Source organism: Staurois parvus, unplaced genomic scaffold (assembly GCF_062004578.1).
Source record: "Staurois parvus isolate SC_StPar_1 unplaced genomic scaffold, SC_StPar_1.0 ptg000081l, whole genome shotgun sequence".
NCBI classification, from domain to species: Eukaryota; Metazoa; Chordata; class Amphibia; order Anura; family Ranidae; genus Staurois; species Staurois parvus.
Window position 1 is genome coordinate 7569330 of NW_028317877.1, and position 20741 is coordinate 7590070.

A 20741-nucleotide genomic window follows, 5' to 3' on the forward strand; every position below is an offset into this window, starting at 1 on the left:
TATAATTTTGCTGTTACAATATGCTTTAGTATATGTATTTTGAATGTACTTAGGTCGACTCCTGCTTAGGTAGCATTCCTCTGCTTCTGTAATCATTGGAAAATGTTATAAAGAATGTAAAAAGAAAAAAAAATAAAACCTTGGCTCAAGAGGCACAGGTGATGTTAATGTACTTAACCATTGCCTCCTGGGATAGCTAGGGGCTCAAAACCCCACTGAAATGCACTATAGTCAAATGCAGGAGTAGGCTTTTGTGGGATTTCAAATGCCATTGCTTCTAGTTCCTGTGACAAGTGGCTGCCCTACCTATTCAGAGAATGCTCTGCAATTTCCCAATTAATGCAAAGCGTTCTATGACTGGATGAGGTGGAGAAGCAGGGCAGCGATGTCATGATCTTCATCTTGTCCAGTCTGAGAACACCTCGTATTCATTGAGAAAAATATGAGGCGCTCTCTGAGTGGCGCCTATGTTGAGCAGATGACCACCTAAGGTTCAGGATCTAGAAGACAGCACAGTACTATTACAGCAAGTCTCCATTTTCACAGGGATGAACCAAGTACCAAATATGTATATTTACATTGGTCATAGCTGACCATTGTTAAGCGCCAAGACAGTGTTATATGATTTATCTGAACCCCTGTAACTACCAGTTTTGTTGCCTAGCTTAGTTTATTAAAGGAATTAGAAAAATAACAGGTCAGTAGGTAAAAAACAAAGTTACAGTGGCAAATCAGAAAACAGACAATGCCAGTGACAGACTACAACATATTTGTCATTTTTTATTTTTCCCAAAGTTTCACAATAACTGAAATACTACATAATGTAAATATGCAATATTTCATATTTACAGTTCTAAAAACTTTTTTCCATATTGGGACAGAAATAGAATATGTACAAAACCACTATGCATCTTTTAAAGTTTTACAGAAGATCTCACAAAAGTCACAGAAAAGACACACAAATAAACAAACACCGTTTATTATATCAGTACTCTAGACACAGAAACATGCAAGGAAAAAAAAACTCCAATGCTTGAAAACTGGAAAGGGTTAGCTGGCTTTAATTTAAGAAAATCAGTACAAACCTATATTTTTGTTATTGCAGAACTACAGGAAAAACAAAGGGTTGATTCTGAATATGCAAAGTAAAAAAGGGAAACTGTAGTCATGTTGATGCACCGTAAGAAAAAAATATTATAAAATAATACCTTGGGAACTGAGCACCACTTGGTCCCAGGGTGATCAATGAAGGATGGTCACCCGATTTCTTGGGGGTTTGTCAATTATTTTGCCTCTCAATCCCAGAGAGATGGAAAGGCTGGCTCTGTTTGTGCATGGAGCCCATCTGTCAGTATGCCTCTACTGTGCTTATATCTTACCTAATTGTATGGTCCAAGGCCGAACTACAATATATAGTCCATTATTACAGGAGACACAGCCTACATGCCTAAAGTTCATATTTTTCATCCAAGCATATTAGGTGTCTCATATGACCCCATTGTTTAAAGCCTAGTTGAACCATTCATATGTATTATTTTAATACAATTAAGCTGCATATACAGTAATACAAATTGGATTTTTTTTCCACTGCCAAACGCAGTTAAATGTCCTATGCTGGCAGAGGAGAGTCAGGCCCCTCTCTCACAAAAAGCAGTGTCCTGACATGCCCTTCCCGAATGTTGCTCCAGCCAGTAGTGCTGCTCAAGGAGTGAGAAGCCTGTTGAATAGAGCAGTGTTTGGAGGGGTTATTGGACCACTGGAGAGCTAGTCCTCTGTTTTTTGTGAAAGAGCAGTAGTCCGACTCTCTTATGTGCTACCAGCACAGCTTTAAGGCTGAATTCCAGGAATTCAGCTACTTTGTAGAAACTGTAGGCATACCATGAGTTAAGTCTAACGAGGTGCCTGCTGCCTCATATACTTATCTCCAATATTCACATCTGACAGGTTTATTGTGCTCCAGCAAGATAACGTTTGGAGCTCCATTGCTGCTCACTGTGGTTCTAGTTCCATCAAGAACAGAGTCATTGGAACTGCTATGCCCACCCCTCCCTTACTTTTGTCAATTTACAGAATCATTTGTATTATGTGAGCTCGTTCATAAAATACAAAAGCTTATGTGAATGGGCAGCAGAGGGGAGGGGCAGCCACAGCTGTTCCTTGTGCTTCTGTCCTCTCACAGCTGGAGCTTATCCTTCAGGAGTGCAATAAATCTGTCACATATAAGTAATAAAGACAAGTCCCAGAGGTGACATGCACCTATATGGACACAACTCATAATGTGCCTGCACTTTCTGCAAAGTTGCTGAATTCCTGGAATTCCACTTTTATCCTAGCTAGAAAGCTTTGCAATTAAAAAAATAAACCCCATATATAGTTTATTACTATATACATAATGGACTGCATTGCAGCAATACTAAGGGTTCAACTAGGCTTTTAATCTGCCAGCAATGCGGTATCCTGCAAAAACCAAATTGTTGAGTCATGTGCAATTTAGATATACCCAATCCCATCCAATGTAGGCTCTTACCTGTCTCTAACGCACAATCAGGAAAAATTGCACATTACAGAATCACAAAATAAGAATCTGAACTTTCACAGTATCTGTAAAAGTTGCAGAAAATAAAATGATATATGTAAATCAGATTATGGTGAAGCATCTTTGGTTCAGTTGTTATTTTTCTTAGACAGCACTGGAAGTTAGTTGACCTTAATTACAAGTTGCCCAAAGTCACTTTTTAAAGGCATCCTGATAGAAGGGCTTCGTACACAGAGACAGACCTCTGCATTTTGACAACTAAAATTAACATTTTCTCCATTGCTTTGCATTGTGGAAGGCCAATGGGAGAGAAGGATGCTAAACTTTCAACTCAGCTTAAAGGAAACCTGCATTAAGTGAACTATGTAGCCTGCTATTTGACTTCTCCATTTGAAAATGCTGAATGATTGCTCATCTTGCAGATCAAGAGTTGTAATTTCACTCACACCCAGCTTGCTGCACGCTTGTTCTGGGTTGCTGGGCACATCCATTTTATTATAACCATGTACAAATACCTTTAGCAAAAAGTGCTTTTTTTCCTGTGGTCCATCAACTAGCTGAAACAGTTGCCTTCTGATCATCAGCTACCACCTATTTCCTGTCTATAAGACTGGTCACTGCACCCTGCTCCTATGTGCAGGGTGAATGGTCATCAAACTGCCCCCATAAAACAGTGCCGATGTCACTACTATCTGCATTTAAGCAGAGGGAGCTTGCAGGCTTTACACTACCCCTTTTTGCCCTGCTGCTCTGTGCTGCACCACTCAGGCTGACTCCTACACTGACAGCACTAAGCAGAGCAGGAGTACAGCAATGTCGTTGATCAGCTAACCTATCAAGGAAACCCATGACTGAGCCTCTTTCCCTTCTCAATTTAGTCAGTTGGATATGATTCCTTACCCTTGGTGATGCAATCTTCCATGGTCTCAGACATAAGCTGGCCAAACACTGTTGGAAACTCAGCCAGTCGAACATGGGCCAGTTGAATTTCTATCAGTGTCTGGCCTCCCCCACTTAGATTCAATTACTTAATCAACTTCTGTGGATTGGACATGTGGGAAATTTTTTAGATGATCAGTAGCTACAAATAATCAGCTACAGCTACTGATCAGTATATTCTGACAGCTATGGGTCTCAGCAGAGGGAATCCTCTACCTCGTTTGTGCGGATGAAGGAATGTTTTTTTTTAGTTTAGCCTGCTGGCTAAACAAAAATAGAAATTACTGTGTATGGCCAGCCATACACAGATAAAACAATTGTGCACTTCTTTCCTGCTGTGACAACATGCAGACAGGATTTCACCACAGCAATCATTCTCTCCATTCAGTTTATACCGTTTATCACTATTCATTTGCTAAATAGCCATATACAGTGAAGGAAATAAGTATTTGATCCTCTGCTGATTTTGAATGTTTGCCCACTCACAAAGAAATGATCAGCCTAAAAATCAAATGGTAGGTGTATTGTAACACAGAGACAGAATAGCAACAAAAAATTCAAAATAAATGCATGTCTAACAAATTATGCACTGATTTGCATATTCATGAGGGAAATAAGTATTTGATCCCCTATCATTCAGCAGGATTTTTGGCTACCAGGTGTCTTTCATACAGATAACAAGCTGACATTAGAAGCAATCTCTTAAAAGGGAGTGGTTACCTGTATAAAAGACACCTGTCCACAGGAGCAATGAAACAATCAGATTCCAAACTCTTCACCATGGCAAGGACCAAAGAGCTGTCCAAGGATGTCATAGACAGGATTGTAGGCTTACAAAAGACTGGACTGGGCTACCAAACTAATCGCCAAGCAGCTTGGTGAGAAGGAGACAACAGTTGGTGCAATCATTCGCAAATGAAAGAAACACAAAACAACTGTCAGTCTCCCTAGGTCTGGTGCATCATGCAAGATCTCACCTCGTGGAGTGTCAATGATCATGAGAACAGTGAAGAATCATCCCAGAACTACACATCAGGATCTTGTCAATGATCTCCAGGCAGCTGGGACCACAGTCACCAAGAAAACAATTGGTAACACACTATGCTGACAAGGATTGAAATCCTGCTGTGCCCGCAAGGTCCCTCTGCTCAAGAAAGCACATGTTCAGGTCCATCTGAAATTTGCCACTGAACATCTGAATGATGCAGTGGACTGGTTGAAAGTGTTGTGGTCAGATAAGACCAAAATTGAGCCCTTTAGCTTCAACTCAACTCGCCGTGTTTGGAGGAGGAGGAATGGTGCCTATGACCCCAAGAACACCATTCCAACTGTCAAACATGGTGGTGAAAACATTCTGCTTTGGGGGTGTTTTTCTGCTAAGGGGACAGGACAACTGCACCGCATTAAAAGGGACGATGAACGGGGCAATGTACCTACAAATCTTGGGTGAGAACCTTCTTCCCTCAGCCAGGGTATTGAAAATGGGTTGTAAATGGGTGTTCCAGCATGACAATGACCCAAAACACACGGCCAAGGCAACAAAGGAGTGGCTCAAGAAGAAGCACATTAAGGTCCTGGAGTGGCCTAGCCAGTGTCCAGACCTTAAATCGATTGAAAATCTGTGGAGGGAGCTGAAAGTTTGAGTTGCCAAATGTCAGCCACCAAACCTTAATGACTTGGAGAGGATCTGCCAAGAGGAGTGGGCCAAAATCCCTCTTGAGATATGTGCAAACCTGGAGGCCAACTAGAGGAAACGTCTGACCTCTGTGATTGCCAACAAGGGATTTGCCACCAAAGTACTAAGTCATGTTTTGTGAAGGGAATCAAATACTTATTTCCCTCATGAACATGTAAATCAGTGCATAATTTGTTAGACATGCATTTCTTTTGAATTTTTTGTCTATTCTGTCTCTCAGTGTTACAAGACACCTACCATTTGATTTTAGACTGATCATTTCTTTGTGAGTGGGCAAACATTCAAAATCAGCAGGGGATCAAATACTTATTTCCTTCACTGTATGCACGAGTCTGACAATTAAAGAGATTGTTCCAATGGGAATAGGTAACCGTCTCTGCTTAAGCAGGGTATACATGCATAGTTTTTTTTTTGCCCAATCAACACAGAACCCCACATCCACACAAGCGAAGTTGATGCAGAGATCTCCCCTGGCAGTAGTACAATATTCTGATAGGGAATCATAATAGACAGATCAGAGCTGCAGGCACTGGCTGCCAGCACTAACCGAATGCTGGTTTTCCAGCAGAACTGTTTGACGGAAGCTGGTTGTCAGACCAGCTTTTGTTGAAGAGACAGGGGTATACACATACTTAAATTTGGCCAGTTCCTGCTGTATACACCACTTTACACTACTAGTATAACAATGCAGCTTTCCTGTGCTGTACAACTGCTGCAGACATGACAAATCATTGTCCATACAGGCACGCACAGCCTATACAAGCTCAGATATGACACCCTCCATGCGCATGAAGACAGGGTATCCCAACAGCCCCACCCACTGGCTCCAGCAAGGGAGATTTCTAAAGAAAAGCCCATTGATTAAACATTAGAAAATCTCCATAACAGTGCAAGGTAAAGAGAAATCTTTTTTTTTTTTTGCATCATCAAATACTGTAAGTGGAATCTTTCTATTGGATAATTCTATTGCCTGGAGTTCAGCTTTAATGGTAGAAGGACTGCTAGACCTCTAGAACTGAGTCAGTTCAAAAGGTGTATCGATGTCACCGTTTCCAACAGTACTTATGCATAAACGCATTAGCTCTCCAGTAAGGTCAGCTATTCCAATGGTACGTTCAAGTTCACATGCAGCTTTTGTAAAAGATGGCATTGATTTTGTTGATTACAACAATTAATACATTTACATTAGACATGCATGGGAGGATTGGCACTGTCTTTTTTTTTTTAGGAGGTAGCAAAGGCAACCAGGCAAACAGCATTTTAAGGAAAAGGGGTCAGCAGTATCGATCTACATATTTCTCTTACTGCAGATTAGTTGTAAAGCAGAGGTTTGCATACCAAGCACATGCATTTTATTAGGTACTAATATGCTATGCAAGGAGGCTCTTTTAACCATTAGTAAAGACATACTAGTATGTTTCGGTGCCTTGTATCACTTGACACAATAAAGATCAGTCCAAGCATATCTGCTTTAGGATTCCATGTTGGAACATACAATTGTAAGATATACAAATATAATTTTAAAATTATACTCAAAACTTGTGCACAGTTACAAATGTAAAATATTAAACAAGAATTACAAAATAAAAGTGTTGAACTGGTAAACTTGGGTCAACATTATGGCCTTTTAAGACATGCCATCATCATGTTCAATGAGTTCAGATTTGGATACAAACAGATCAGCAAGCATGTGTTTTGGAATTTCTGAGCCTCTCACTTTTAACATGTAACAGGCATTTTCCACTTTCCCCAGGCTCTGTTTTAAGGTATACAACTTTCTTGAAATCTCATATGGACCAGTGTTACCAATGTAAGCGAATCCATCAAAAATTTCACGCAAGAACTGAGTCAGTTCAAAGGGTGTATCGATGTCACCGTTTCCAACACTACTTATGCATAAACGCATTAGCTCTCCAGTAAGGTCAGCTACTCCAAGCAAATAATCCACATGAGTTATCTGCAGGCTTAATGTGTCCTGTCTGGTTTGGTCTTCATTATTCGAAGCAATATTGATCTATAAGTAGCAAGATAATTTCTTAATACTTAGACAGTAAAGCTCATTAACATTTACATATCTTCCCTACAGGCATGTCCTAGCAGTCCCATATGAGGATGTTGTAAGCAAAGAGCTTTGTCTGTTTAACCTTTTTGCTGCCAAGCCATGTGCTCCACTTTTAAACTCAGGTGGCCAGACCATTTTTGCTATTTTATTTTTTCCCCTCACAGATTTTAGAGTTTGTGAAAGATGCCCCAAATCATATTTTCTGAAAGCACATGACCTGTAGATTTAAAAAAAATGTGCTACTGATTTTTTAGGCGCCGCAATATTTGGGCAAGTGTTTATCAAATTGCTATTTTCACTAAAATCATCATTAGTGGATATGTACATGGCAAAATTTACAACATTCCTGCTAAATCCCTATTAAATAAAGTTAAAACTGCATTGAGTTAATAAATAGCAAATATTTGCAAATGTTAAATTGCGCTTTTTTGTGAAATGGTGAAAACTAAAAGTGCACAAAACTGTAAATAAAAACAATTTACTCTAAAATCTGAAGTCTTCATTTTTCACTTATATAAAAAAAAAAAAGTGCTACTGATTTTTTAGGCACCGCAATAGTTGTGCAAATGTTCATCAAATTGCTATTTTCACAAAAAATACACAAGTCATTATTAGCGAACACAAACACAACATTACAACTTACAAAACTCCTGCTAAATTGCTAAGGCCTCATTCACATGGGGTGTACCAAAGTGTATGCCATTGGAGGGCCGTGTTTTCCCGCATGGGGATGCACAGGTGTTTTATGCATCCCTATGCAGGCAGTCCTATTCAACTGGGATACAACAGCTGCATGGGCACAGCTACTGCTCCCAATCTGATATTTGTGTGGGTTCGAGCTCAAACGCAGACAGTGTGAGCTCGGGAACATGTACCTGGACCCACATGGATGTCAAATTGGGAGCAACTGCTGTGTTCATGCAGTTGCTACATCCCCAAATTACATCAATGGGGCTGCCTGCACGGGGATGCACAGAACACCTGTGCATTCCTGTGCTGGTAAACACAACCTTGCAGGAGCATACGCTGTAATATGCCCTGTGTGAATAAGGTCTTACATTATTTTTATTATTTTCTTTTATTTACAATTTTCTTTTTTAATATTTTGTATTTTTTTGAGGTGGGGGATGTGGGGACTTTGGTGAGATTTCAGTCCCTTTCTCTGTCTCAAAAAAGAGACAGAGCTCTGATGACAGTCTCTTTCTTTGCAACCTGAGGTGCACTGTACATGAATGAATAGGAGTCTGTATAGAGACTCCTATTCATTCACAAAACTGAAGCATAGTAAACACTGTTTACTATTCTCCAGTGATCAATCGGCACAGGGGCAATTAGTAGTGACTGCTCACTGTGCTCATTCAAGAAGAGGAAGGGGGCTGATAAACACAGGTTTACCAACCGCCCCCTTCCCACTCTCCATCCTCATAGCTTGTCTGTGTGTCTTAAGAGAAGCTGCAGCTAGCGAGAGGGGGAGGAGGGAGAGCCGGCCAGCAGCACAACAGGACTAAAGCAGGATTTGGGACCAAAACCGGAATGGTTTCCTGCACCCAGAACCACAGAGGAGCCCTACCCCAGTGTAGGAGGGACTAAGAGTTTGGCCAGCCCACCCCAGAACCGTGATCCACTACAGAACCCAGAGGAGAGAGTTCCTGTCACACAGGATGCTACACCCATCCATCCCTTAAAGGGGACCTCTGGCTGACTGGATCCCCATACTACCCAGAAGTACCCATACACCACCCAGAGGGAGGATAATCCTTTGCCTGGCCTAATCCGCTTCCTTAAAGGGGACCTCTGTATATTGATTTATATGCATATTTCCATTACGCATCTGGTGAGTGCGTATTCTTACCCCACTTTTCAAAGCACAAGCACTGAAGTATCGCTGCAGTTGACACTTTATGCATGGATTGTCACCTTAAGAACTATTTATTTATTATTTTTTCCAACATATTTATATATTTATTTATACGGACATTATTATTATAAATTCATTAGTGCTGCACTTATATTTATACTTATGACTGAGGTTTTATTTGGTTACCTGTAGTGCAATAGCTGCTTTTATTGAGAGCGCTCACTTTTTTATCCTATTTTTTTTAGTTATGATGACTACCAGGGATTTCTCTCATTTAGGAGGGATTGCCTCTCATTTCCTGTTGTTGTTTTGGGACAGGAAGTAAAGAGATGTCTCCCCAATGGAAGCAAAAAAAGAAAAACAAACTGAGAGGGGTTATAATCCTCTCCTACACTATCCAAAATGGAAAAAAAAATTGCCTTTAGTTCTACCTTATGCTATATTATGTAACTGAACTGTGAATCAAAGAAACACAAAAATAAACAAAATAAACAATAAAAAAATACTTACATTATCAAATATTAGCTGTCTGTTAATATCCTCCAGCCTTAAAAGAGTTCTGTTTGTAATAAAATGTTGAAAGGTAACTGCTTCAACATATTCTTGAAGACCTACATAGGAAAGATTAAGCACTTTAGTTGAATGAAAGCATTACACATTATACGTACCGTATTTTTCGCCGTATAAGACGCACTTTTTCTTCCCCAAAACTGGGGGGGAAATGTGAGTGCGTCTTATAAGGTGAATATGGAGCGGCCGGTCCGGTATTTCCACCGCGGCCGTGTCAGAATACCGGGCCGGCCGCTCAGCTCTGCAGCGGGACCTTACCTGTTCCTCTATCCAGCGGCGTGCTGTCTTCCCGGCTTCTGTAGTGTGGGCACTGGGCATGACAGCCGGGTGCCAAGTGCGCATGCGCAAGAAGCGGTGCTTTTTGTGAGTGGTAAGGCGGTACCTGGGACACATGACAGATCCCAGAAGCCGCCGGACCACTCACAAAGCGCAAGTGCTTCTCGCTCATGCGCACTGGGCACCCGGCTGTCATGCCGAGCGCCATTACAGAAGCCGGGAAGACAGCGCGCGGCTGGATCGAGGAACAGGTAAGATGAAAGAATAACTCCGCGGAAGTAAGAAAGGGTACCTGTCAAATTGAGGTACCCGCTCCCCACCTCCCCAAAGGTCAGCAGTCATCTGTACTGTCCGCAGTCTCTGGTCATCCCTGTGCTGTCCGCAGTCTCTGGTCATCCCTGTGCTGTCCGCAGTCTCTGGTCATCCCTGTGCTGTCCGCAGTCTCTGGTCATCTCCTGTACTGTGTCCGCAGTCTCTGGTCATCCCCGTGCTGTCCGCAGTCTCTGGTCATCCCCGTGCTGTCCGCAGTCTCTGGTCATCCCCGTGCTGTCCGCAGTCTCTGGTCATCCCCGTGCTGTCCGCAGTCTCTGGTCATCCCCGTGCTGTCCGCAGTCTCTGGTCATCCCTGTGCTGTCCGCAGTCTCTGGTCATCCCTGTGCTGTCCGCAGTCTCTGGTCATCCCTGTGCTGTCCGCAGTCTCTGGTCATCTCCTGTACTGTGTCTGCAGTCTATTAGTTCAGAATTTTTTTTTTCCTGTTTTCTGCCTCTAAAACCTAGGTGCATCTTATGGTCAGGTGCGTCTTATACGGCGAAAAATACGGTATATATGTGCACTACTATAAAACAAATGATATGTCATTTTACTTCTAATTGATACCATATGCATTGAATCAATGTCAGAGCCACCCACAAACTCAAAGCTTTAACTCAAGTGACACTTTATAGTATTCCCTTTTGTTCCTATTCCAGCAGCTTCAAAAAAGCTTATATAGGGAGGAAGAGGAGGAGAGGAGGAACTTGGCCAGCACAGACAACAATTAGACATTCCCATAACAGGAAAACGCTATGTGACGTGCTTGGAAAGAGGAGGCTGTGCTATGAAACTGATTTTTCCTGGAGCGGCCAGCCAAGCATTTAAAATACTTGACTTTTCTGTGCTTTTAAACTTGGTCACTCTTAGGTATTTAGGTACTGCTGTTCAATTCTCTCTCAAATGCAGAAACGCTATTGCTACTTATTGAAAAATAATTATATTAACACGGCGATGCAACCCATTTCTTAAAGCGGAGCTCCACCCAAAAGGGGAAGTTCCGCTTTAGAGACTGCTCCCCCACCCCCCATTAAGGATTGGCACCTTTGGGGAGCTCGGGGGGGAGAGCGGGTACCCGAATTTGACAGGTACCTGCTCCCACTTCCGGTCCGATCGCCTAGGCGATCGGAAATGGAAGGTGTCTTCCCTCCCTGTAGTCTTTTGGGACACGTGACAGGTCCCACAAGACTACAGGAACATTCACGAAGTGCAGCGCTACTCGCGCATGTGCAGCGGGTTACCTGGCTGTGAAGCCGCGACTTAGATAGTCTCGGCCACATACTTATATATACATCCAGTGCCCATATTTTACAGTGGCGATCCAGAGTTGTGGCCTAGACTATCTAAATGCTGACATTTATTCTACCAAATGTGAGTGGAATGATTTATGTTTTAATAAACAGTATCACACTAGGGCAGTTGTGAGCGCTCTCCTTTCCTCTCTGTTGTTTAGATTCATGACCATACTCTGTGGTTTATCAAGAGAGCTGTAATGCCACAATGGCTGGTGATCATCATACCATGTGAACTACTAGTACCAGCGTGCCTTCCTGGTGGGAGTCCTGACCAGCGCACTTAACTGTGTATTTTTCGTGCCTTTCTATGGTGGCACATGGAGAAGAGAAAAAGCCCAAAGCGCCCGCGGAGTACCCCAGAAGAGGATGGTTGGGGCTGCTCTGTGCAAAACCACTGCACAGAGCAGGTAAGTATGCCGTGTTTGTTATTTCGAAAGAAAAAAAAAAAATTTACAATCACTTTAAGCTAAAAACTACTTTGAGTGTAGAATAACAAGAATAATAGCATGTGTGAGTGCTGAATTTGGAAACTACATGCGTTCATGATAGTCATTTATTCTCAATAACAGGTACATTCAGGTATCTTAGAGAATGCAAATAATTTGTTTGGGTTTTTGGCACTACATATTAGCATACAATGACAGTTACCAGATGTAATAGCTCTGTGGTACTGATATATATCTTCATCCACAAGCTCCAGGGCCACCTGTTTAATTTTTTCTCGAACACCATCGAGTTTTCTGTTTGCTTCATCCAGAACATCATCTTTGTTAGGTTCACTATAAATAAAAAACACAAAAGTGAGAATTCTTGATAAAAAATTCTTAAACTATCTTTTCCAAGGTCATTGTCTCCACATCACATAGAGTAAAAATAAAATAGCAGGTTGTTTAAAGGAGGGTACCACAGAGGGTGTGCACAAGTTTGTCCACATGTTAAGTGCATAATGACCTATTGATGAGGTCATAAAGCGAGATGAGCAGGTTTTCACCTAATGGTGGTGGCACGGTTGGCACTGAAGAAGAGAGAAGATTTATCTTATACACATTACACAGTGGTGTTATAAGAGACTTTTTCATGGGACTTTAATTATTGTTTATTATTTATTTTTATATGAGATATTAGTCTGTTGCGCTACACTTTATTGTTATTCATTTTAGCCCCATAGATTTGTATGGCCTGTGAATCGAAGTGGCCATTGGATCGAAGTATGCATCAGCAGAAGGTGTGTTAGGCCAAGGTAAGGGAGCAAAAAAAGATAAGGGCACTTCGTTTTATTTAACTTGTCAAATTTTAAGATAAGTTAATTTAAAAAAAAAAAAAAAAAAAAAAAAAAAGGGAAGAACATTGCAAGCATCAAAGGGTCCCAAAGTGTGGTTACCTGTGGACATTTATATGAACAGTTACTCAAGTGATCATTCTGCAGTAAACCTTAGCTGGTTTCTTTAACGGACTATGTTGTACGACTCAACACATGAAATAGAGAAAAGTGCTAATCTACTGCTCAAACTACACTAGTGTGAAGAGCAGACCCACCTGTCACTTGGACAAATTCTGTTTAAAAGGATAACTACACTATATGGCTAAAATAATGTAGACTTCTGACCATCACACCTATATGACCTTGCTGGACAGGATTCTAAAACCATATTATTATGGAGTTGCTCCCCTTTCTAGCTATAATAGCCTCCACTCCATTCTGAGAAGTGCTTCCACAAGAATGTGAAGTGTCTGTGGGAATGTGTCCTTTCTAAATAAATAAATAAATAAAAATTGTGAGGTCAGGCACTAATGTTTGATGGAAAGACCAGTTTTGCCATTGTTCAATAGGGTAAAAAAAACAAATACTCAAAATCCTGCAAATCTGAACTTCTGCAAAACTCTAGAGCACTGTTAAGGGATTTGGAATACTAAGGCTACGTTCACACTAGCTTTGTCAGCAGGCGTCAGACAGACATTTGGGAAGCGTTTCTAATGCTTCTCAAATGCCTATGAAAATTCTGCACATGGCAGCAAACAGTGCTGTTCACACTGAAGCGTTAGCATCGTGGCAAAACTGACGCCTCGTATCCAGTCAGGAGGAGTTGAAGCCTCCCATTCAAGTCTATGGTGCAGCTCCTCAAACACCTGGCAGGCGTTTGCGGAGCGTTAATACCATTTAACTTCATTATAGGCATTTGTGGTGTGGTTTTAACGCTTATCAAATGCCTATCAACTGCCTCAAAACCATGCAAAGGGCATTTGGGGAGCGTTAAAAACGCTTCCCAAATGCCTGTCAAACGCTATAGGGGTGTTTGGCAAGAGTTAGAAATAAAGTCAAGTGTGAACGAGCCCTTAGTTTTCCCAAGAGGAAACATTAAAGCACAGTGACATCACTGACACCTACAGGATGCAGCCAGTACTCAGGATCTGAAGTTCATTTTTTTTTTTTTTTTACTTTTTCTTCTAATCCTTTGCTCTTTTTAGTTAGTGTTTTATAAGTCCTTGTGTAACTGCAGTGTGAGCTGGAGTTTGGTTTCAGTTTGTTAGTGTATCTAAATCTGGTAGTACATCTAACAGTCCCCTCCCCCCAACTGCCAATGCTGCTGTCCAAAAGGTGCCCCCCTTTGCTCCTCCATCCAGAGTGGGAGCACTCGAATATAGACGGTGTGTTAATGGCCAGATCGCCAGGTGAAAACAGAGGGAAAAAAAGCATAAAAAAGGAAAAAATACCTCCACCACATCTAATGAATGGTAAGCTGCAGCATATTACATTTTTGGTTTTGGGTTTAATACTGCTTTAATATCAATTTAAGAGTTTTTAAAATTACATTAAATCATTAATCTTTATACCTTTAGCTCAATGAATGTAATAAAGTGACATCTAGTGGACACCTTTAAAACTGCAAACAGAACTAAATTAAAGGATAAATTCACCTTTTGAAAAAAAAATAAATGGATGTACATTTTTTGGAGGAAAACATATGCATTTATTGTTGTTTTTCTAAGGAGCCTGCAGAGCATTGCAGCCACAATCATCAAATCATGGGTGCAATGCAAGCCTCCTGCAGACTCCCAAAACAGCTGTCTTCCCATACTTCCTGTACAGGTAGGCAGATACCTGAAAGCAGGAAAATCAACAAACTATGAAAGCGCTCACCAGCATCCTTACAGCTCATTGAGAACTACAAGCCATTAGTCACAATGGCTGACAGTACTTGCAGCCTACTCATTTGCAAAAAACTGTGAATGAATGAATGAATGAATGAATGATGCAGCCATGTGGGAAGAGTCGAGCATGGCTGAACTGTTTTCTAAATAGTGATAGTGGCTGCGGGGAGAATCCTGGCCCACTGACACAGAGTGGGGAGCGCTGGTGGAAGGAGATGGGAACATAGGAGCTCATTACACCCTAAATATCAATGTGACATGCTCCTGAAGGTAAACTTATCCTTTAAAATAAAACCTGTACTTTGCTCCCTCAGGGCAATGTAACAGGTTCACCGCATAGCCAACCCTCTTATGCTACTGATATATACTTTCCAGTGCCTACCTATTCAATACCCAGAGTACTTTCCGGTATGGAGCAGGTTTTGTAACTCTCTTATATGTGAGCTTCAGCCAAGATTGTATGCAACATTTTCTTAAAAGCCCTCTTAAGAAAGCTCAAAATGCTCTAGGAATTTTATCTATAGGTTTCCCCCTTTATTAAATGTTTATTTGTAGTGATAAACAAAGGAAGCAAAGTTTGGTTTGTTGGATGTTTGCCAAACAATTGAAAAAAATTGCAAACTCTGAAAATAGTGTGGATAGCTGAGAATTGCTATAGGGGAAATTTCAGGCTCTGCATTCCTCATGTCGCTGCTCAACTGTGAAAAGCATTCACATCCAAGACAGTGTGTACTTATGAATCGGCTGTCTCATTCAAAGCTGTTCTCAGATTAGCTGTGGCAGCAAGGGAGGGGGGCAGGTCGGACCTCATAATTATGGTGAAAAAGCACTTAGCAACATGGGACAAAGTACAAAACATACTTTGTCCCTCTACGTGTACTTTGTCCCATAGTGGACAGAACTGTAACAAAAATTATAATGACAGATCTAATACATTTGCCAAAAGAAACTTTTCTTTTAAAAGTAGAAGTACAACCAGAGCTCTTTTGGCTGTACTTCTGTGGATCACAGGATTGCAGTACGTTATGCACGCCTGTGACCCGTCTTCAGCGGAGAGTGGGCTGAAGCCTGCTGTCATCACTCAACCGGTCCAGGCTGGGGAAAGATCCTGACTTCAAAGTCGGGATCCACCCCAGAGTCTGGTGTGGCACATGGCTCAGCCTCTCAGTGAGTTGCTGAGAGTCTGAGCCAGCCGCTCCCTCCCCCTCCACAGCCCAGCACTCCAGTGAGCACTGGAAGAGAAGAGCAGACAGCAGTGACTGACACCCACCACTCTCTGCTCAGAATGACTGTGAGAACTCAGCGGTCATGTGGTTGCTGAGTTCACACACTTGGAGCTGACGGAGGACCGATGCTGCATCCACCTAGGCAAGTATAACTGGGGAAAAAAATGAAACCCCTGCTTCTCTTTTAAAGTTGTCCTTGGAAACACACACAACATAAATATACCCGAAGAGACCGCAAAACATAAATAAATAGTAATTACATTAAAACAATGATAATCTGAAACAAAAATACCTGATAACTCTATGTAAAAGGAATATCGTTCTCTTGCTTTCAGTTGTTATGTCTCTGCTATATTTCACAAGTCGTTCATACTTGTCATGCCTTGCATCCAGTTCATTCTGAAAAGCTGGAACAAGTAAATCAAACTTTTACATACTTAGATTAAAATCCGTGAATATGGCACATGAACATTAGATTAATACTGATGCTCAGTCTGCTTAACACCACTCCATGTCATTTAATGGGATTGTTAACAAGAATTAAGGCTTAACCTCCAGGGTGGCACCTTTATCTCTTCAAGTTATCTAGAGATTCAGAAGGGGAAAAGGATTAATATACAAGTAGAAAAGAAATCCTGCTGCTTTTAAAGTGGAAATACCAATAAAACATTAGTGAGCAGGCACTCCTTGGTGGCTGCAAAAGATTTTTGGATTCTTAACTAGCTTTGGATTAGTCATGTCCAACACATGCTACATAGGCTCCTTCTACTTAGGCCTAGTGACTGACTGTAGAGGTTGTAAATCAAAGACATCAGTGATGAAACTGCAGGATTAGTAAATGTTGCACATACTGTCTCCTGTAAAACAATCATGAAACTTTGCCAAATATGGCAATCGTACAAGTCCACTTAAAGATTCAACATCCAAGTAAAGCAAGGGCCTACCATTAACAGATCAGTTTATATGCAGTCGGGTAGGCATCCAGACTGCTGCTACTGAAGGAATAGATCAAAGCTAAGCAAAAAACAGAGTTAGACTTACCGGTAACTCATTTTCTATAAGTCTTCCAGGACAGCCCCTTGAGACGTTGAGCTCCTCCCTCCGGGACAAGAAACACGTAAGCCCAGAACCTCCAGGCCTCCCTTTTCAGTTTTCCCAAGAACCACAGGAAGGCACATAGCCTTCAGGAAGACATAACCATTTATGCATAAACATATATTACCATACAATACTTAGGGTGGGAAATCCCGGCGGTCCTGGAAGACTTATAGAAAATGAGTTACCAGTAAGTCTAACTCTGGTTTTCGCAAAAACATCTTCCAGGACAGCCCCTTGAGACGATAATCAAGAACTCGCGCACTAGGGCTGGGCTGCCACCTGGAGGACTTTGCGCCCAAACGCCTGATCTTCAATCGAAAGAAGATCCAGGCGATAATGCTTCAGGAAGGTAGAGAAACTGGACCAGGTGGCTGCCTAACAAATCTGTTCTGGCGAGGCACCAGCTTTCTCTGCCCAGGATGCTGACAAGGATCTGGTTGAGTGCGCATTATCAAATGGGGGCGGAATATCTAATAACTTATAGGATTTTGCGATAGCCATTCTAATCCATCTAGCTATGGTGGATTTGGAAGCACTGCAACCTTTCCGCACTCCTGTGAAAAGGACAAAGAGATTCTGATTTTCTGACTTCCCTGGATCTACTAAGATAGGCCAAAAGGCTCCTTCTAATATTCAACAAACATAACCTTCCTTCCGCCTTGCCTGCGGGAGCAGAACAGTAGGTCAGCAATATTATATCTTGAGACCTATGAAAGGAGGAGGAAGCTTTGGGAAGACACCCAGGATCCATCTTGAGAACAATTCTATCCTTAAAAACGGAAAAAAGGGCTCCCTGATGGAAAGCACCTGCAATTCACTAACCCTACAAGCCAATGTGATTGCTACCAAAAACAGTTTTTAGAGTTAAAAAACTTTATTGAGGACTTCTCCAGAGGTTCAAAGGGAAAAAGGAACAAAGCTTTAAGGACTAAAGATAGATCCCAAGCTGGACAGGACCTGACCACCGCCGGCCTGGACTTGGAAAGGGCCCTGAAAAAATCCGCTACAAAGGGATCCTGCTGGAGGGGGACCTGAAAGAAAACACTAAGGGCCGAGGCCTGCACCTTTAAGGTACTAACCGAAAGGCCCTGATCTGCTCCATCCTATAAGAAATCCAAGACCGACAGGATATCCAGAGGGCTCCGACCCTTATGTGTCAACCAGGAGTTGAATTTTTTCCAGACCTTAGAATAAATAGCTCTGGTTACTGGCTTGTGGCAGTTCACCAAAGCCCTCACTACCCTGTCCGAAAACCCTTGAGCTTTCAGGAGTTGTTCTTCAGTAGCCACAATGCTAACTTTAAAGTTTTTATCTGAGGGTGCAGTACTGGACCTTGAGAGACCAGATCTTCACTCTCCAGGAGAGGGAAAGGGGGAAACGAGGCAAGTCTCCACAGCAGAGAGAACCATGGTCTCTTCGGCCAAAACGGGGCCACCAGAATGAGGATGGTCTTTTCCAACAAAAATTTTTGCAGGACTGCTAGGATCAGCCTCACTAGAGGGAACACATAACAGAGACTGAATTGCCAAACGTTTGCGAAGGCATCTACCACCAAGGCCCAATCCTGTGGATTCAGGGAAAAGAACTGACTGACCTTCTTGTTTTCCCAGGAAGCAAAGACATCCGCCTCCGGCATGCTCCAGCTCAAAGTGATGGTCACAAACACTTCCTGGTTGAGAGACCATTTGTCGTGTTTGACTGGATGCCGACTTAGGAAGTCTGCTAGTGAATTCTGCGCCCCACCCACTTCAGATGGGTGCCAGATATCGAAGACAAGTTTTGCTCGGCCCATGACAGTATGCGGTCTGCGATCACTTGGGAGAGGAGGACTTCTTGTACTCCCATTTGTTGATGTATGCCACCGTAGTCATATTGTACGAACGGATTTGCAGGTGTCGGTCTATAAAGATATGCTTGAAAGGAATCCAGCACTCGCTGGACTGCTAGGAGCTCCCTCCGATTCGAGGATCTTCAAGCTTCCTCCAAAGACCACAACCCTTGGGTCGCTCTGTCGCCTAGGCGAGCTCCCCATCAAAAGCTGGTGGCATCAGTCGTGATGATAACCGGATATGGTGTGGTCCACTCCAGACCCCTGGCTAGATTGTACTGTCTTCAACACTACCAAAAGGGATCTCTTGATCCTGGAAGGGAGTAGGACTGGAAGTTCCAGTGCATTCCTGTCCCCGTTCCAAACCCTCAGGAGAAAAGGCTGCAATGGGCGCTGGTGGAATCTCGCCCAGGGGACAGCCAGGAAACATGTCATGAGACCTACCGCCCTCATGATATCCTTTACTGTAATGGCCAAATTGTTCTGCAGCTCCTGATCTATTTTGAGAATCTTCTCCCGTGGAAGTAAGATCTTCCTTTCTACTGAGGAAATCTCGTACCCAAGATAGGTCACTCTCGGGGGGGGGGAGCTAAACATGACTTGTCTCTGTTTATGAGCCATCCCAGACTCTGAATGAAGTCCTGGGCAGTCTGTAGATCCTATATCAACCGTCGCTGAGACCTGGCCATGAAGAGGAGATCTTCCAGATAGGGAATGATCATATTAGACCTCAATCTTAGGGGTGCCAAGGCATTTGCAAGTACTTTTGTAAAATTTCTTGGTGCTGAGACCAGACCAAAAAGGCATGGTCCAACACTGCCAGTGGTGGATCTCTGTACCGATCCTTACCGCTATCCTTAGGTATTTCTGACACGCAAGCTGTATTGAGATGTGAAGATACGCATCCCTCAGATCTAGCGTTGCCATGAAACAATCTGGGTAAAGGATGTTTCTTACAGAGAAGATCAATTCCATCCTGAAGTGTTTGTATCGTAAGGACCGATTGAGAGGGTGCAGGTTTAAGCTAAGGCGAAACTTGCCTGAGGGCTTTTTCACTACGAAAAAAATAGGAATAAAATCCCAATCCCTTCTCCACCTGAGTAAGGACCCGTTGATCCACCAGATCTCCAATCAGGCCATGTAGAGCCTGCGCCCTCTCCTGATACCTGGGACGGTTGGTTACCAGATACCTGGCGGGGGGGGGGGGGGGGGGGAAATTGCGTCGAACTCCAACCTGTACCCCTTTCCTATCAAGTCCAGGATGTAAAGGTTAGAGGAGATTGGGAGAAAGGTCCCCAGTCTTCCTCCCACTGGGCCGCTTGAGTCATTGCCACTTGGCAGGGCCCTGACAAGGATTGAATAAGATCCCCCCTTACCCCTGTTCTTGTGCCCTGTCCAATGCTTCTTGGGCTGCACATCCCTGCTTTGCTGGACCTGCATTTTCTGACAAAGAACCCTCTCGGTTATCGCCTGAAAGGGGTAAGGCACAGAGGCGTAGTTTGGACGTTGAGTACCCTGCCCAGGTCTTCAACCATAATGCCCTTCTAGCTGAATTCACCAGGGCAGATGTTCTTGCGCTTAGGTTGACGGATTCGGCCGAAGCATCAGCGAGGAAATCTACCATTCTAAACAGCAAAGAAAAGGACTTTAGTATCTGCTGTCTGGAGGTCCCTGCCGAAGGATGCGTTTGTAACTGGGCAAGCCAGCATTCCAGATTTCTGGTGATACAGGTGGCCGATAAAGCCAGTTTGAAGCTGATAGAGGTAGAATTGCAAGCCCTTTGGAGCAAAATCTCTTCTTTCTTATCCATAGGATCTCTTAGAGCCCCATATTTTCAAAGTCTAGGTCTGTTTTCTTAGAGACTTTAGATAAGGGACCATCCAATTTTGGAACCTTG

General features: G+C 42.6%; 1 protein-coding gene across 1 annotated transcript in view; it reads right to left on the reverse strand.

The window, feature by feature from the left end:
- Positions 1-752: 752 nt before the first annotated feature.
- Positions 753-20741, reverse strand: part of TSNAX (translin associated factor X) — a 29987-nt gene continuing 9998 nt past the window's right edge. Inside the window, exons 3-6 of the mRNA XM_089669770.1 lie at positions 16211-16325; positions 12191-12321; positions 9602-9702; positions 753-7185 (exon numbers count right to left, since the gene is read on the reverse strand). Of these exons, the coding sequence (XP_089525896.1) occupies positions 6799-7185; positions 9602-9702; positions 12191-12321; positions 16211-16325 (734 nt within the window). The 3' untranslated portion in view covers positions 753-6798. The remainder of the gene's footprint in view (positions 7186-9601; positions 9703-12190; positions 12322-16210; positions 16326-20741) is intronic.